The 16,760-nt window shown below is 44.9% G+C and overlaps 1 protein-coding gene across 1 annotated transcript in view; it reads right to left on the reverse strand.

The window, feature by feature from the left end:
- Positions 1-16,760, reverse strand: part of LOC126278995 (UNC93-like protein MFSD11) — a 125,959-nt gene that overhangs the window by 18,153 nt on the left and 91,046 nt on the right. The window contains exons 4-5 of the mRNA XM_049979316.1: positions 14,167-14,444; positions 7,843-7,968 (exon numbers count right to left, since the gene is read on the reverse strand). Of these exons, the coding sequence (XP_049835273.1) occupies positions 7,843-7,968; positions 14,167-14,444 (404 nt within the window). The remainder of the gene's footprint in view (positions 1-7,842; positions 7,969-14,166; positions 14,445-16,760) is intronic.

Here is a 16,760-nt window from a genome sequence, read left to right on the forward strand (position 1 = left end):
ACGCTTCATCCAGTCCCAAACATGCTCAATGGGGGACAGATCCGGAGATCTTGCTGGCCAGGGTAGTTGACTTACACCTTCTAGAGCACGTTGGGTGGCACGGGATACATGCGGACGTGCATTGTCCTGTTGGAACAGCAAGTTCCCTTGCCGGTCTATGAATGGTAGAACGATGGGTTCGATGACGGTTTGGATGTACCGTGCACTATTCAGTGTCCCCTCGACGATCACCAGAGGTGTACGGCCAGTGTAGGAGATCGCTCCCCACACCATGATGCCGGGTGTTGGCCCTGTGTGCCTCGGTCGTATGCAGTCCTGATTGTGGCGCTCACCTGCACGGCGCCAAACACGCATACGACCATCATTGGCACCAAGGCAGAAGCGACTCTCATCGCTGAAGACGACACGTCTCCATTCGTCCCTCCATTCACGCCTGTCGCGACACCACTGGAGGCGGGCTGCACGATGTTGGGGCGTGAGCGGAAGACGGCCTAACGGTGTGCGGGACCATAACCCAGCTTCATGGAGACGGTTGCGAATGGTCCTCGCCGATACCCCAGGAGCAACAGTGTCCCTAATTTGCTGGGAAGTGGCGGTGCGGTCCCCTACGGCACTGCGTAGGATCCTACGGTCTTGGCGTGCATCCGTGCGTCGCTGCGGTCCGGTCCCAGGTCGACGGGCACGTGCACCTTCCGCCGACCACTGGCGACAACATCGATGTACTGTGGAGACCTCACGCCCCACGTGTTGAGCAATTCGGCGGTACGTCCACCCGGCCTCCCGCATGCCCACTATACGCCCTCGCTCAAAGTCCGTCAACTGCACATACGGTTCACGTCCACGCTGTCGCGGCATGCTACCAGTGTTAAAGACTGCGATGGAGCTCCGTATGCCACGGCAAACTGGCTGACACTGACGGCGGCGGTGCACAAATGCTGCGCAGCTAGCGCCATTCGACGGCCAACACCGCGGTTCCTGGTGTGTCCGCTGTGCCGTGCGTGTGATCATTGCTTGTACAGCCCTCTCGCAGTGTCCGGAGCAAGTATGGTGGATCTGACACACCGGTGTCAATGTGTTCTTTTTTCCATTTCCAGGAGTGTATATCAGTCATAAAAGCTTGTAATTCAGCTCTTAGTTCGAATAGTTTTGTTAACGTCTTTGCCCGAGAACCAACGGTGTGTGTGGAGCAGTAGTGTTTCATGTCTGCTCTCATAGTCTTCACACAATATTGAAAAGAACTGGTTCTGAAAAGCGCAAGATTTAATGTAACTAATTATTTTTATTGCTACAAATAGAACCAGTTTTAGATTTGGCGGCATCCTCTGTATAGCGAGTGCTGGTCTATGCGGGATAAAATGTCTGGAATCACAGTGTGGCGCTTTAGTTTTTATTGGCGATACCGCCTCTGCTATTTTACAAGGGACCAAACTGCTGAGGTCATCGGTCCCTAGACTTACACATTACTTAAGAAACACGCACACACACACACACACACACACACACACACACACACACACACACACACACACGCGCGCGCGCGCGCACGCACGAGGGAGGAATCGAACCTTCGTCAGAAGGGGTCGCGCAATCCGTGACGTGGCGCCTCAAACAGCGTGGCCACTCCGCGCGGCAAGCAAGTATTCTTCGAGTGAATGTTTACATGGATGTCATACAATTACTATCAGCAAGATAGCCAGTTCAGCATCATCAGTCAGATTATCCATTTGCAGAACGAATTTCATGTGTTGAAGGTGACCAAGTAGTTCTTGTTTGAAATTGACTGCAAAACCGTTAATTAGCCGCACAGCATTGTAAGAAGATGCTTTGCAGATTGCATACTATTACGACCGTAACGACCCAGCTACTGAGTAACACCAGTGCTGCGGAGTTCTCCTTCACGTCGTGATTGCGAGGTCGAGCATAGTCAAGATGAGTGATCCAGCCGAGGCGTCAGTGATACAGTGGTATTAGTAACAAGTCCGCCACGATAGCTGAGTGGTCAGCGTGACGGATTGCCGTCCTACGGGCCCGGGTTCGATTCCCGGTTAGGTCGGAGATTTTCTCCACTCAGGGACTCGGTGTTGTGTTGTCTTCATCATCATTTAATCCCCATCCGGCGCGCAGGTCGCCCAATGTGGCGTCGAATGTAATAAGACCTGCACCAAGGCGGCCGGACCTGCCCCGTAAGGGGCCTCCCGGCCAATGACGCCAAATGCTTATTTCCATTAGTAATAACATTTATTCCTCGTGCAGATTTACAAAGGTACAACTATCTCCAGAGGTGCAGTCACCACAGGGACTGAGCGCACGAGCATTGAAAGAGTGCTGACGTCTCATCAGAGAGTCGTGACGTCACCGCCGCGAGTCACTGCCACGGCCAGATTGGTTCACTCGTTGACATAAAACCTGGCTGGCGCCGCCGCAGAGCCTAAGTCAGCGTGTGCTGTGCTGGCGTCGGTGGCGGGACGAGGAAGGTGCTGCCCACCCAGACGTTTTGCGTTGATACAGTATGGCTACCACCTTAGCGCTCTTGAAGACAGCCGATCATGCGCTCGGGTGGAGACTGTCGACTGTGGTCCAGGATGCCAGCTGACTAGGCCTTGGGACCCACCATAGATCGACCAAGATTGCAGCAGATACTCACGAGTCGGCCAGAAGGCTGCGTCAGCGTGCGTTGCCTGGTCGGTGCGAAGATCGCAGCTTTCAGGTCATCTGTGATGACCCAGTAATGGAGGAGGGCTGCCAGTCTCGTAGTCCACAGTGACGCAGTAGTGGCAGACCACGGGTGTGCAATGCAATGGGTTGGTCGTCTCTGTGTCTAAGTCGGCAAGCAAGTAGCAGGCTAGCCATCTTTGATCAGCATGTAGTGGTTTCACTGAAACGCCATAGGCTGTCATTCCCTCTGTTTCTAGCGACACAGACAGAATGGCAGCATGGTAGAATGTGTTCTTGAGCTCTATCTATTTGCTGGGCCAAGCCCACACCTTTGTCGTAGTGGCTGTGGATGGATGAGCGCATTGATCCTCACTTATCGGTCCCACCAGCGGTCCTTGCTTTTCTATGTTAATATCAATAATGATTCTCTGCTTGCGTTTGAGTCTGCCTCCTTTCGAGGTCTGTTGCATGTCTTATTGACATAACGATTGGCACACCAACCCAGAGCTGGCGTACTCTATTTCAAGCTCGGCTGGTAGAACTTCAACAAAATTTTAAGCCTGTATCATAAAATTATTCTCCTGTGCAACAACACACTGTTACGTCTGCCACATATGGTTTTATGAAATCTTTGAAGCTGATGCCGCATCTTCCGGGTGAACAAGTTTTCAAACTTTTTGTTCCAACACCATTAAGCCAACGCTCCATTCTATCTTTTAAAATCAACAGTTTAATTTTACAATTTGACAGACATAGAAAATATCTCCACTAGATATTGAATTTTACATCTATAGTCAATACCAAACATGACTCAAATATACTGCGGTGTGAGAGGGGGGCGCGGAAACGCCGCGCTAAAATGGACTGCACGTTGCAACTGTAAACTCGAGTACGAACTGTAGAGTGGGCTCCTCAGCATGGGTTTATATAGCCCGGGTGGTGAAGCGACAAAATCTTTCGAGCGGATCAAGATGTTATTGGATGACAGAGAGATGGAGTCTAGCGCAGCTGAATGTTCGTGGCGTGTATAGATGAGATAGCACGCAGAGGGAGAAGGAGAGTGTACGTAATTTTTGATCAGAGCGTTATTATAGAATTATTGTGCTGCTTCTCCCCTCATTTCCAGCTATTTCGCACTGAGATAAAAAATAACTTTAATAAAACCAATATTGATTCGGTATTTACAAGAGTTGCTTTTCTCATTGTGTCGTAGTACGTGATATGCTTTGTTTTTTAGGATTACATTATTTCGGTGGAGTCCTCGTAGAGGCCTTGTGGAGCCCCAGGGCTCCGAGGAGCATGTTTTGAGTGTCGCTGTTGTGTACTCGTAGTGTAAGCGGCACACCAAAAGCTTTCCAACCGCTCTTCATTCCGACAACTGACATCGAGTTCCCTAAAAACAAAGAACTCATCAGCCAGTTTTATGCCTTTCTTGTTAATTTGTGGCATTTTCCTTACAATAAGTTACTTTCAGAAATTCTAGCTAAGCCTAGATTGCAGTGCAGTGCCTCTTTTTCTTTCCAAGTAGGCAGGTATACACAAAGCACAAACATTTACAGATGGAAGACAATAGTTTTTGTGCATTAAAATAGCTAGTTTGTTGTTTGTTGCTCATGGCTTCGCCCACGTGAGCGTACGTTACATACATGTGTTGTCTCTCTCTCTTTCTCTCTCTCTCTCTCTCTCTCTCACACACACACACACACACACACACACATATATATATATATATATATATATATATATATATATATATATATATATATATATCACTTGGCCTGAAAAAGCGGAGAATGAGACGATTGCCGTCGACTGACCTCCTCGACGCGACACTCAGTTACCGGTAGAATTATAAGCTTCCTCCGAATTCTGGTGAAACTGCATGGAAAAATTAGGTGGAGGTTTAATATGTGTACAATATATTATATTTATATATATTTATACAGTACATTTTTCCCATTCAGTTTCATCTGAATTCGGAGGAAGCTTATAATTCTACCGGTAACTGATTGTCGCTTCGAGGAGGACACTCGACGGCAATTGCTTGATTCTCCGCTGTTTCAAACTATGTGACTCGAAGCAGAACAGTAAATGTACTTATGATGTTGAGCCGTGTGGTATGATCTCTCGCCCTGGAACGCATCCGTACATGTCACCCCTATCCCTCCACACCCGCACCCCACGGTACTTTTATGCTAAATTTTGTTAAAATTATGTAAGTCTGCAGGCTTTCGTGGCCGTTGTCACTGAATTTAAAGTCTTGTGGGTTATTAGGCCGCGTCACATTTCTTCTAAAATGATTGACGTTTCGACCCCTCTGCTGGGATCTTCCTCGGGATCTTCTGTTGTCCACTACTGCTAGGGCACAGGGGTCGAAACGTCGATCATTTTAGAAGAAATATGACGCGGCGTAATAACCCAGAAGATTTTCACTTTGTTAAAATTGTTTGAGACGATTCCTAAGTTGTGCTTTTTTGAAACCCCATTTGACCGCAAATTCCCAGCCTAGGTGCTAGGGGTACTATTGCCACAGTAAATTTTTCCGTATAACAGTTGATATGCATGCCAGTTTTGGTAGAAAATCCTTTAGGCATTACAGAGATATGCTGTTGCGTCACTGTCTTTGCATCCGTCCTGCTTATCCTTGCTGTAGTCGTCAAATGTCACCAAACGCCTAACGACCAAGAGCACTGTGGATTTGATGCTAACATCGATCATTATCTAATATTTGTACATGTCGAGTCTTCTCATCCCCACACCTAGGACTGGTTGGGGTATATTATCCGCCCCACCTCCCAAGATGTTTATGCAAATAATTATAGAAATAATAAGTCATGTATATACAAAATTTGATTGAAACTGAGACACGTCTATAATATGGCTCTGAGCACTGTGGGACTTCTGAGGTCATCAGTCCGCTAGACTTAGAAACTATTTAAACTTAACTAACCTAAGGACATCGCACACATCCATGCCCGAGGCAGGATTCGAACCTGCGACCGTAGCGGTCGCGCGGTTCCACACTGAAGCGCCTAGAACCGCTTGGCCACTGCGGCCGGCAGAGACGTTCCTCAATTAAGATGTTCATGATGCCTGAACTAAAATAAATTGCTGTGCCTGCCCTTCCAGAAACTCCACAATCAATTCACAAATTGTTCTTGCTAGCCCATGCGATCGTACTTTCGCTAATAAGGGTAGATGTAGTACTGAGTAAAATATGTTTCGGAAATCGAGAAAAAGTCCACCTGCCTGACCGCTCTGAGGCACTTTATCCATGGCTTTCAGTATGTCATGTGAGAAAAATGCGAATTGGGTTTCATGTGATCTATGTTTTCGGAATCCATGCGGGTCGGCATGAAGGACGTCATTCTTTTCGAGATATGTCTTTACTTTTGAGCTCAAATATGTTCTAGAGTTCTACGACTAAACGATGTCAAGAATATTGGACAGTAGTTTTGTGTATAGCTTCTGCTGCCCTTCATGGGGGGGGGGGGGGGGGGGGGCGGGCGATCCGTTCTTTCTTCTGACTACTGCGCATAATTGTTTGCTGAAGGAGTCCTCGGTACACTATGGTTAAAAGAGGGCCTAACACAAACGCAAATTCGGTATAGAATCTGACAGGGATTCCAATGGCCCTTGGCTTTGTTCGCGTTTAGCGGTTTCAGATGTTTCTCAATGCTATGTGTCGTTAGTTTCCGTTGCTAGTTGCAGTTGCATGTTAAAGTACGTGTTTGTAAGTTTTTTTCGTTGCTTAAGGTGCATTTTGGTGGGTTTTAGAATTGGTATGTTAGAATTACCGAAAACACTTATTTTGTGATGAATTGAAAGGGACAGAAAAATCGGCAGAACTCTCCGGCACTCGAGAAGTGATAACAGATTCGCAGCCTTCCCCAGTATGGAATGCACTAACCGCAGCTGGTTGAGCTGATTTGAAGACGCCGAACGGGTTCACAAAGCATCACTAGTTGTTAGAAGCTAGATTAAGGAAAGGCAAACCTACGTTTCTAACACTTGTACACTTAGAGCAGGCTTTTGACAATGTTGACTGGAATGCTCTCTTTCAAATTCTGAAGGTGGGAGGGGTAAAATACAGGGAGCGAAAGGCTATTTACAATTTGTATATAAACCAGGTGGCAGTCATAAGAGTCGAGGGGCATGAAAGGGAAGCAGTGGTTGGGAAGGGAGTGAGACAGGGTTGTAGCCTCTCCCCGATGATATTCAATCTTTATATTGAGCAAGCAGTGAAGGAAACAAAAGAAAATTTCGGAGTAGGTATTAAAATCCAAGGAGAAGAAATAAAAACTTTGAGGTTCGCAGATGACATTGTAATTCTATGAGAGACAGCAAAGGACTTGGAACAGCAGTTGAACGGAATGGATAGTGTCTTGAAAGGAGGGTATAAAATGAACATCAACAAAGCAAAACGAGGATAATGGAATGTAGTCGGATTAACTCAGGTGATGCTTAGGGAATTAGATTAGGAAATGAGACACTTAAATTAGTAGATGAGTTTTGCTATTTGGGGAGCAAAATAACTGATGATGGTCGAAGTAGAGAGGATATGAAATGTAGACTGGCAATGCCAAGGAAAGCGTTTGTGAAGAAGAAAAATTTGTTAACATCGAGTATAGATTTAAGTGTCTGGAAGTCGTTTCTGAAAGTATTTGTATGGAGTGCAGCCATGTATAGAAGTGAAACTTGGACGATAAATAGTTTGGACAAGAAGAGAATAGTAGCTTTTGAAATGTGGTGCTACAGAAGAATGCTGAAGAGTAGATGGGTAGATCACGTAACTAATGAGGAGGTATTGAATAGAATTGGAGAGAAGAGAAATTTGTGGCAGAACTTGACTAGAAGAAGGGATCGGTTGGTAGGACATGTTCTGAGGCATCAAGGGATCACCAGTTTAGCATTGGAGGGCAGCGTGGAGGGTAAAAATCGTAGAGGGAGACCAAGAGATGAATACTCTAAGCAGATTCAGAAAGATGTAGGTTGCGGTAGGTAGTGGGAGATGAAGAAGCTTGCACAGGATTGAGTAGCATGGAGAGCTGCATCAAATCAGTCTCAGGACTGAAGACCACAATAATAACAACCGTTGTTAGTGCACAGCTGCAAATTAAAGGCGCTCCAAAAATGGCACCGCTGTCATGATTAACGTGAACGCGGCTTGCAGTTGGTGGGTCTCACCAGCCACCTCCCCGGCGCCACAGAAGATTCCGGCCAGGGGAACCAGCTGCTTGGCCTGCGGGCCCAGGCGGGTCGTGAAGCCGACGCTGGCTCCGTACACACCGCTGTAGAAGGACAGCTCCAGCCCTGCAAGCACAGCACAGCACAGGGCAGATAGCAAATGGGGGCTCGTCCAACGCTGCAGCCTCGCATCAAGACTCACACACTATTCAGCGTATGGCGTAGCACACCGCATGAATTAATTAAATAAATATAAATACTTTACGATACAAACATTAATTATGCATGGAGGTATGTTCCGTCTTTGCAACTAAATGAAAGGCAGTTTTTTTACTACCTAAAACAGTCTTGATCACAATTTATTTATTACGGTGACTGGTTTCGACTACTACTGTGGTCATCTTCAGACAAATCAGTAAGAACCTCCTTCTGGTGGTAAATCACTAGAAGAAGGTTCCTACTCATTGGTCTGAAGATAACCACAATAGTGGTCGAAACCGGTCACCGTAATAAATAAGTTGTGATCAAGACTGTTTTTGATAGTAAATATTTGTAACACATTGATCACTGTTCACTCCCACAATGTATTCAAGAGTAAGAAAGGCAGTTTGTTTTATGCCCTACACGTTTCGCTTTTTTTTTAAATTTATGAAACATCTTCAGTGGCCGATAATACATGTTTGTTTTTACATTTATAATTAATGTATTATGTAGTAGCTACAAATATGTTACTATGTGACGTTTTCTCACTTTTTTCTCTTGTGTTTCTGATTAGAAACAACTTTAGTAGCACAAGTTTCGTGAGGTTAAATTATCGTTTGGTATTGCTTACGATTTCCAATGTTGCTAGCCATTATGTGTGGTCCTGGAGACGTCTTAATTCGGTCCTCATACTCCACCTGGGAAACCGAACTTAAAATTTCCGTGTTCCTAGCAGCTCATGAGATTCTTTTAGTATGACTGACCATTTGACAGATGTGCTAAAAAGTGCGTTTCCTGGTTCTAGAATAGTACAAAATGGTGTTATGAAAAGAAACAAAAGAATGGCTGTTACAACAAATGCTACTGTATCTTCTTATAAAAATTAGTTTGTTTCGTTAAATAGTTTTAATGTTTCTTTGTAACAGTAGAACATAGGCCAGTAAATACTATCACCGTAGGTCGAGATGGTGGAAGGGGAGGCACAGATTAAAAAATAAAGGTTTATGGTATTTTCGGTGGTAGCACGATATTTTTATAGTGGGTTGTAGGATCCATTTGCTGTGACTTCGTACCAACACTGATTGCCACTGTGACTAGAGGCACTCGCCATGCCGCCAATCAGCAGACACAACGCCCGTAAGAGGCGCTTCCAGTGCGGATATATTTGTTTTTGCCCTCCCACACATTCGCAAATAGACTGCTACGTATTCTTCAGTTGGCATTTTATCTACGATGCCACAGGGCCAATGCCCGGCAGTCGAAGCCATCGCACCAATCTGGAGACCACAGCCTTACAGAGTCGACCTCATGGTGCCATCGTCCAGCGCGAAGCAACACTGCGACATTGGTCCCGTGGAGATCTGGTGCCAAGAATTTGGTATTCACCAACTTGTTACTGTTTTAGTGCTACTGGACAGCTATCCAAAACAGTGGCTCTTTTCCAGTCATACACTTTTCTACCTATGTAAAATTCAATGAACTTATTTAGTTATGGACAACTAATATGAATTTTACAGAGACTGCTTATATGTAGACAATAGATAGTTTATTGTTCCATCAAGAAGTGGTTCTGATTTTTACTTGTGATTGAATTACCAACAACGCACAGACAATTGTGAAGTGCTGTTTTCTGTTGTTTTAAAATAAATGTTTTCTTTTTTCTTGTGCATGTAGTAGTCAGTTCTTGCTTACCAGTCCTAGTCCAGAAAGTTCACCACTGATGACGGTAGGGAAGTCCATGCGCCGAATTACTTCAACTTATAATTTCTTGGATTCAGCAGAAGACAGATCAGCAATGACAACATATCAGATTATATGTGGAGGCGCCTGATGCTCATCCATATGCTACTCGAATTAAATATGATGGAATGTCCACAGTACATTACTAATTACTGATTCAGAAAGCCACCCTATAAAGTAGTCAACGAAATTTTCAAGACACCTGAAAATAATAATTATGTCTAACATTAAATATTGCATTGTAATGTGAGTAACCCAGACCCAGCGTGTTGTGTCAGTTCCTTTACAGAGAACCCAAAATTATATGGAGATGGATACATTGAATTAGTGACAATCACCCAGATGGCGCCCCAAGAAAGAGATCTTGTATATGTTATGACCTGAATGGAAGTTCTTCTGAAATTCAAAGTATAACTAGTACATCTAGTTATGGGCTACTTCCCTCATTACATAGTGTAGGCCATCATCTCATCTGAGTAAAGATTCTAACTGTGGATGTTAGTACAACAGTTGTAAGAAAAATACAATCACCTTTTCAAAAATTATTTGTGCATATCACTGGATATATGATATAGAAATCAGCTCTCAAAGTGATCAGTCAGATGTAGGAAAAGGAAGTGATCAAATGGACACACCTAACTGCAACAACGAAAACCAAGGAAACATTAGATTCATGGTCAAAACTAAAGAACCGTTCAAGTCATCTTACATAACATCTGTTGTATATATACACAAATCAATGTGTATGTGCGTATGTCAGTATGACTGGGATCTTCTCCCAGACCCCTGGATCAATTCCAAACGAAACTGGCAACTCCTAGCTCCAGAAGTGGAAATATGAGCAAAAGGAATTGTTTCCAGCCCCTGGCATATAGTCTGCCCCACATGACAGGCATATTGTGTTGGAGTAGTATTGGCCTGCCTTATGACCTACTTTGCATGGTCCAGTATGTCAGGAGTAAGTAAATGAATTTCAGTCCCTTGGTATGTAGCCTGCCCTGCATGACAGATGTGCTGTAGGGATAGCATTAGCCTGCTCTGGTGAACTGTATTGCGGGGGTTACACGTGCCAATGAATGTGGCTGGGACAGGTTGATGGATAGAGGAGGGGATAGACAAAATGAAGGGAGGAGGAAGGGAACAGAGAGAAGGGAAGAGGGGAGATGCATGAGGCAGGTGGAAGGTGTGGTGGGGAGGTGGACAGTTGGAAAAAGAAGATAGGTGGCGGAGATCCAAAGAGAGAAGAGGAGAAGAATGTGATCAGAAAAGGGGAGGAGGAAATGAACAAAGAGATGTGGAGGAGGAGATAGACAGATAGAGGTGGTAGGATGATGTGGACAGACAGAGGGAGGAAGAGGTGGAAACAGACAGGTTGAGAAGGTGTTTTCATTATATGTTTCGAATGTTTACATAAGCAAAGTCATGGGGAAAAGGCTGGCTGTTTATATATTTTTGATTGCCACAGCCTGCTGCAAATGAATTACAGTCGTGAGGGACAAACCTCCACACGGACGTACTGCTCAAGTCTCACGACGAGGTTGTATGAGGCTCTTAAGACAATCGTGGGATGTTATCCAAGAGGGTGTTCTGCCTCAGAATCACTCTCCAGGTCATTCTTCACAGGACACAGTCACATATACTGCTTCTTTGGGCTGTCAAGTTTTGCCTCGATGCACATATACTTCTGGATTGGCACCGAGTGCCCTCTTTGTATTTCCTCTGATAAAGAAAGCATTGCCCAGGAGGAAGCACCTCTAGAATGACCAATGCGTTATTTTCCAAGTTGAACGTTTCCTGAGTAGCCGAAATAGGGACTTCTGCAACCGAGGTTTACGCCAAGTAATCCATCATTGCGAAAAATGTTTCTCACTAAAAGGTGAATTTGTCTAACAGTAACACCTTCACTCAATTCTGTCATCAAAGCTTGATTTTTTCTAGGTGATAATTAAAACTATATGACTACCCTTCATATTCAATTTAGGTGAAGCCTTTAGGTATATTGTTATTAGCGTGACCTTAAAGAAAATTATTTAAGCAACTCGGGGAAAGGAGAAACAGTTATCAGTGTCTGGCCAAAAGCATCCAGACAACTGTATGTAATTCAGATGCCATGAGACTATATAAAAGGCAGGAAGTATTGTGTTGTCAGTATAGAAGCGGAAATAGCAGAATGCGCCGATCAGGAGGGATCGGTACTTCAAACGTGGACTAGCCATTGGATGTCACCTAAGTGACAAATGAATCAGGGACATTTCAGTCCTTGTAAAGCTGTGCAAATGGACTGGTGGTGACGTGACTGTGGAGTGGAAAGACGAAGGAACAACCACAGCTGAAGCAGGTCCAGGCAGACCTCATGTACTGATGGACAGGAACCGTCGATCATTGAGCATGATATCAGCGAAAGGACTCACTTGTGTGCTGCAAAGTGACAGCAACAGTCCAGCTAGGACAATTACCACGTGCAGGGAGTTAAAAACTTTGGAGTATAATAGTCGAGCAGCTTCTCAATAAGCCACACATTTATTTAGCCAGGGTTAAAAGACGCTTGAGGTGGCATAAAGAGTGGATTGGGGTTGGGTTGTTTGGGGGAAGAGACCAAACAGCAAGGTCATCAGTCTCATCGGATTACGGAAGGTCAGGGAAGGAAGTCGGCCATGCCCTTACAGATGTACCATTCTGACATTTGCCTGGAGCGATTTAGGGAAATCACGGAAAACTTAAATCAGGATGGCGGATGCGGGATTGAACCGTCGTCCTCCTGAATGCGAGTCCAGTGTGTTAACCACAGCGCCATCTCGCTAGATGCGTAAAGAGTGACTCCACTGGACAGTGGATGATTATAAATGAGTGATTTGAAGTGATCAATGACTCTATAACCTGTGCCAGTCCAATGGAACGGTTTGAATTTGGTGAAAGCATGGAGGACGTCACCTGTCAACATCTGTAGTGCCAAAACTGAAGTAGGTGGGAGGTGGTGTTATGGTAAGAGAGTGGTTTTCTTGGTTCGGCTGTGGTTCCCTTATTGCGATTAAGAAGACACTAAATGCAGAAGGATATGGACACAGTTCACAGCATTGTGCATTTCATACAGAAGCGTAACAGTTCTCAGACCATGACTGTTTCAGCATGATAATGCACATTGTCATAAAGTAGCAACTGTTAGGCAGTAGTTTGTTGAAATGGATTGTCATGCCCAGAGCCCAAACTGGAACCCAGTAGAAAACCTTTGAGATGAGTCAGAACGTCGATTTCACTCCAGAACCTATCGTCCAACATCACCACAGTAGAGCGTAGATTATCCGAACGTCGGTCAACCGAACGACCGCTTAACCGAACTGTGTACTCGCTCGCACCCGTTACTCTCCATCATCCCCCTCACTCCCAAACCAAGTTTCCTACAGTAGTCGCCGCACTGGGCCACCGCTGGCGGAACATTGCTTCTAACGGGGCCTTCACAAGGCCTGGAATAAAATTTTGGACACAGAAGAAAATTCACAAGGTATGACTGAAAATAACGAACAGAATGATATGTCCTAAATTCTCGGTATGCTAAAAGAAACATATTGCCACGAATGTGATGAAGAAGACGTTCATGAATGGATGAATATCGATGATGCAGATCCACGACGCCAAATCATGCAGGACAGCGAGATTGTAAACGTCGTCACTGATAAATATGACGCCGCCAGCATCTCATCAATCAGTGCTCCAGAAAGTGAAGATGAAAGTATACCAACAGCTTCTGAGGCGTTCACTTGTTTAGATACTGCCTTGCGATGGTTTGAAGCCCAAGATGAAAGTGACCAGTTTCAGATATCAGTAATGAAAAAAGTACGTGACTTAGCTGCTCGTAAGCGTGTCGGCTTGCTTAGACAGACCAAAATAAAGGATTTTTTTAAACGTTAATTTTGTATACTGTGTGTATTGTTCATGCAAAATTCGTATGTAATATGTATATATTTTTGTTTAATAAACTATGCCACATACTATATATTCCTACTGAAGTTGCCTTTGTATGTTACTTTGTAATACTGAAATAGTTGCCTGTTTTTATGAATAAATTTACTGTACAGTATTTCGTTTTGGCAAATAAACATGTACAGTTCGATTATCGGAACAAACCAGTTTTCCGAACACCCATGTCCCCCAATTACTTCGGGTGATCGACGCTCTCCAGCAAGGATAGACTGCCATTCCTCCAGGGTCATCCGGACGCATCAAGTGTTCACAGTAGAATTCAAACCATAATAAAGGCCAAGGGTGGACAGATCCTGTATCAGAGCCCACTGGTAGGTGTATACTTTTGATCACATTTTTCACTATAAAGATAGCATTGGTACGAGATGTCACAGACCCATGTCGGCGGGACTGCAGGTGGCTTACCGGAGTAGAGGAAGGTGAAGGCCAGGAGGCGCATCTGTGGCGTGGCGGCGAGTCGCAGCGCTCCGCGAAAGGCGTCCATGGGGCCGTCGGGCCCGCTGCCGGCGGAGGCGTCGTCCTCAGAGGCGGGGACGGCGGGGGCGGGCCTCAGTGCCGCCAGCATCGCCAGGCCGACGCCGCACACCCCCGCCAGCACCCCGAACACCAACCGGCGAGTCGAGCGAGCGATGCGCGCAGCGCCCGAGAACGCCACGTACACGAACAGGTTGCCGAAGAACATGCTGGAACACACGGGCCGGTCGCTCAGTCACTCCACTTGGACTGTCTGCAGCTGTTCCGAAGTGAACTCAAACAGCATCGCAGTTCGTGTCTTTGTGAAGAATTGGCGGTATTTGACGTAACTATTAAAATACGTTTACATCTACATACTCACGCTGCAAGCCACCTTGAAATGCGTATCGGAGGGTACCATGTACCACTACTAAACGTTTCCCTTCCTGTTGGACTCGCAGCTACAGTGAGGGAAAAACGAGTGTCGATATGTCAACGTATGAGCCCAAATTTCTCGTATCTCATCTCCTTACATGATTTATCCATATCTTTGTTGTAGACCTTGTAATGGTGCTTGAATTACGTAGCCATCACGGCACCTCACCTCAACCTCTCGATACCAGCAACATTCTACTGTGTTTCTGTAAAATAGTTAACATATTTCTGTGACATCATTCAGATTTGATTTCATTAATGTAGAGGTACTTTGATACATCGATATGTTTATATTGCAGTGATATTATTCTTGTGTGTATTCGTTCTTTTGTCACTATGATCTTTGACGTACTTGTAACTCTGATTTTTGGGCTCGTAAGCGGTTATTGGAGAGTCAAGTCTTGGTCGTCATGTTGAAAAGACGCAAATTGTAGTCAGTTTATGAAATGTGAACTTTAACAGTGAGGATGATATTTTCAAGTATGCTTTATATTGTGAAGTGATGTTGCAACAAAAGTAATAAAAAAAGAAGTGTAACTTAAATTCGGAGCGCTGATTATTTATTTACATCACCATTGTCCTAACTTGCAAAAGTTTAATCTTAAAGTACGGTTTATGAAACGCATCTATAAAACTTTAGAACATCGCAGAATAACACTAGGGCCGGCCGGAGTGGCCGTGCGGTTCTAGGCGCTACAGTCTGGAACTGAGCGACCGCTACGGTCGCAAGTTCGAATCCTGCCTCGGGCATGGATGTGTGTGATGTCCTTAGGTTAGTTAGGTTTAATTAGTTCTAAGTTCTAGGCGACTGATGACCTCAGAAGTTAAGTCGCATAGTGCTCAGAGCCATTTGAACCATTTTTGAATAACACCTAGGCCTCTTTGCATCCGAGCTTGGAATCAACACTACCTAGATTTTCGACGATTGGGGCACGAGTTCACAACGAGACCAGCGTGGGAAACACGAAAAGCTGAGTGCCTAGTTTATCCATTCTTTCATGAATGACTTTATTAACTGTGCTCTAATGACACCTGCCACATAATATAACTTTGTTGTTGCCCGAAAACGCAATATTTAGAAGCATTTGGCTTGCTATGTTTGTAAACACAGAGCGAGAAGAAATAGGCGGTTGCATGTTGACCAAGGTCAACGCTCACACAAAGTACCTCCCATGTGGCTGATGCAATGGCTTTGTAATTTATTTTTTATTATGTGGTATTTTACAGGAGAAGAAGGCGTCAGCGCCTTACAGTGTATAAAGCAACAGACAACATTGCTATTAATACCTCTAACAACGTCGGTGCACAAGTCGTCCTGCATGGCCATCAGTTTTCTGTGGTGGAATTCTGAAGTTGCAACAGTGATACCCTGCAACAAGGTAACGGATGGTTAACCGTACCTCTCGTCTGTGGACCCAAAGTCGATAAGGTTCCAGGGCTGGAAAGTTTTAATAGCCGTGTCGTCATCGCATACTCAGTGTGTGTGTGTTGACCTCGGTCATTACGCAACCGCCCATCGCTTATCGCTCTGTGTTTACAAACATGTCCTTACACGACATGTATGTTGGTAGCAGTAGAATCGTTCTGCAGTCAGCTTCAAATACCGATTCTCTAAATTTTTTCAATAGTTTTCTCGAAAAGAACATGGCCTTGCCTCCAAGGATTCCCATTTTAGTTCCCGAACCACTTCGTAACACTTGCGTGTTTTCTAACCATCCGTAACAAATCTAGCAGCCCCCTGTCAATTGATTTCATGTCTCTCTTCAACCCAAACTGGTACAGATCCCAACTATTCCAACAGTACCCAAGAACAGGTCGCACTAGCGTCCGGCATGTGGTCTCCTTTTCCGATGAACCTTATTTTCCCAAAGTTCTCCCAATAAACCAAAATCACCCATTCACCTTTCCTGTCACAAACGTCACGTGCTCTTCCCATTTCACATCGCTTTCCGACATTATGCCCAGATATTTAAACGACGCGACTGTGTCAAGTAGGACACTACTAATGCTGCATCTCAAAATTAGGGATTTGATTTTCCTACTCATCCGTATTAACTTAAATTACTTACATTGTCAGTGCCTGCGAAAAATAACATGCACCACTGTGGAAA

This window comes from Schistocerca gregaria, chromosome 6 (genome assembly GCF_023897955.1).
Source record: "Schistocerca gregaria isolate iqSchGreg1 chromosome 6, iqSchGreg1.2, whole genome shotgun sequence".
In the NCBI taxonomy this organism is placed as follows: domain Eukaryota; kingdom Metazoa; phylum Arthropoda; class Insecta; order Orthoptera; family Acrididae; genus Schistocerca; species Schistocerca gregaria.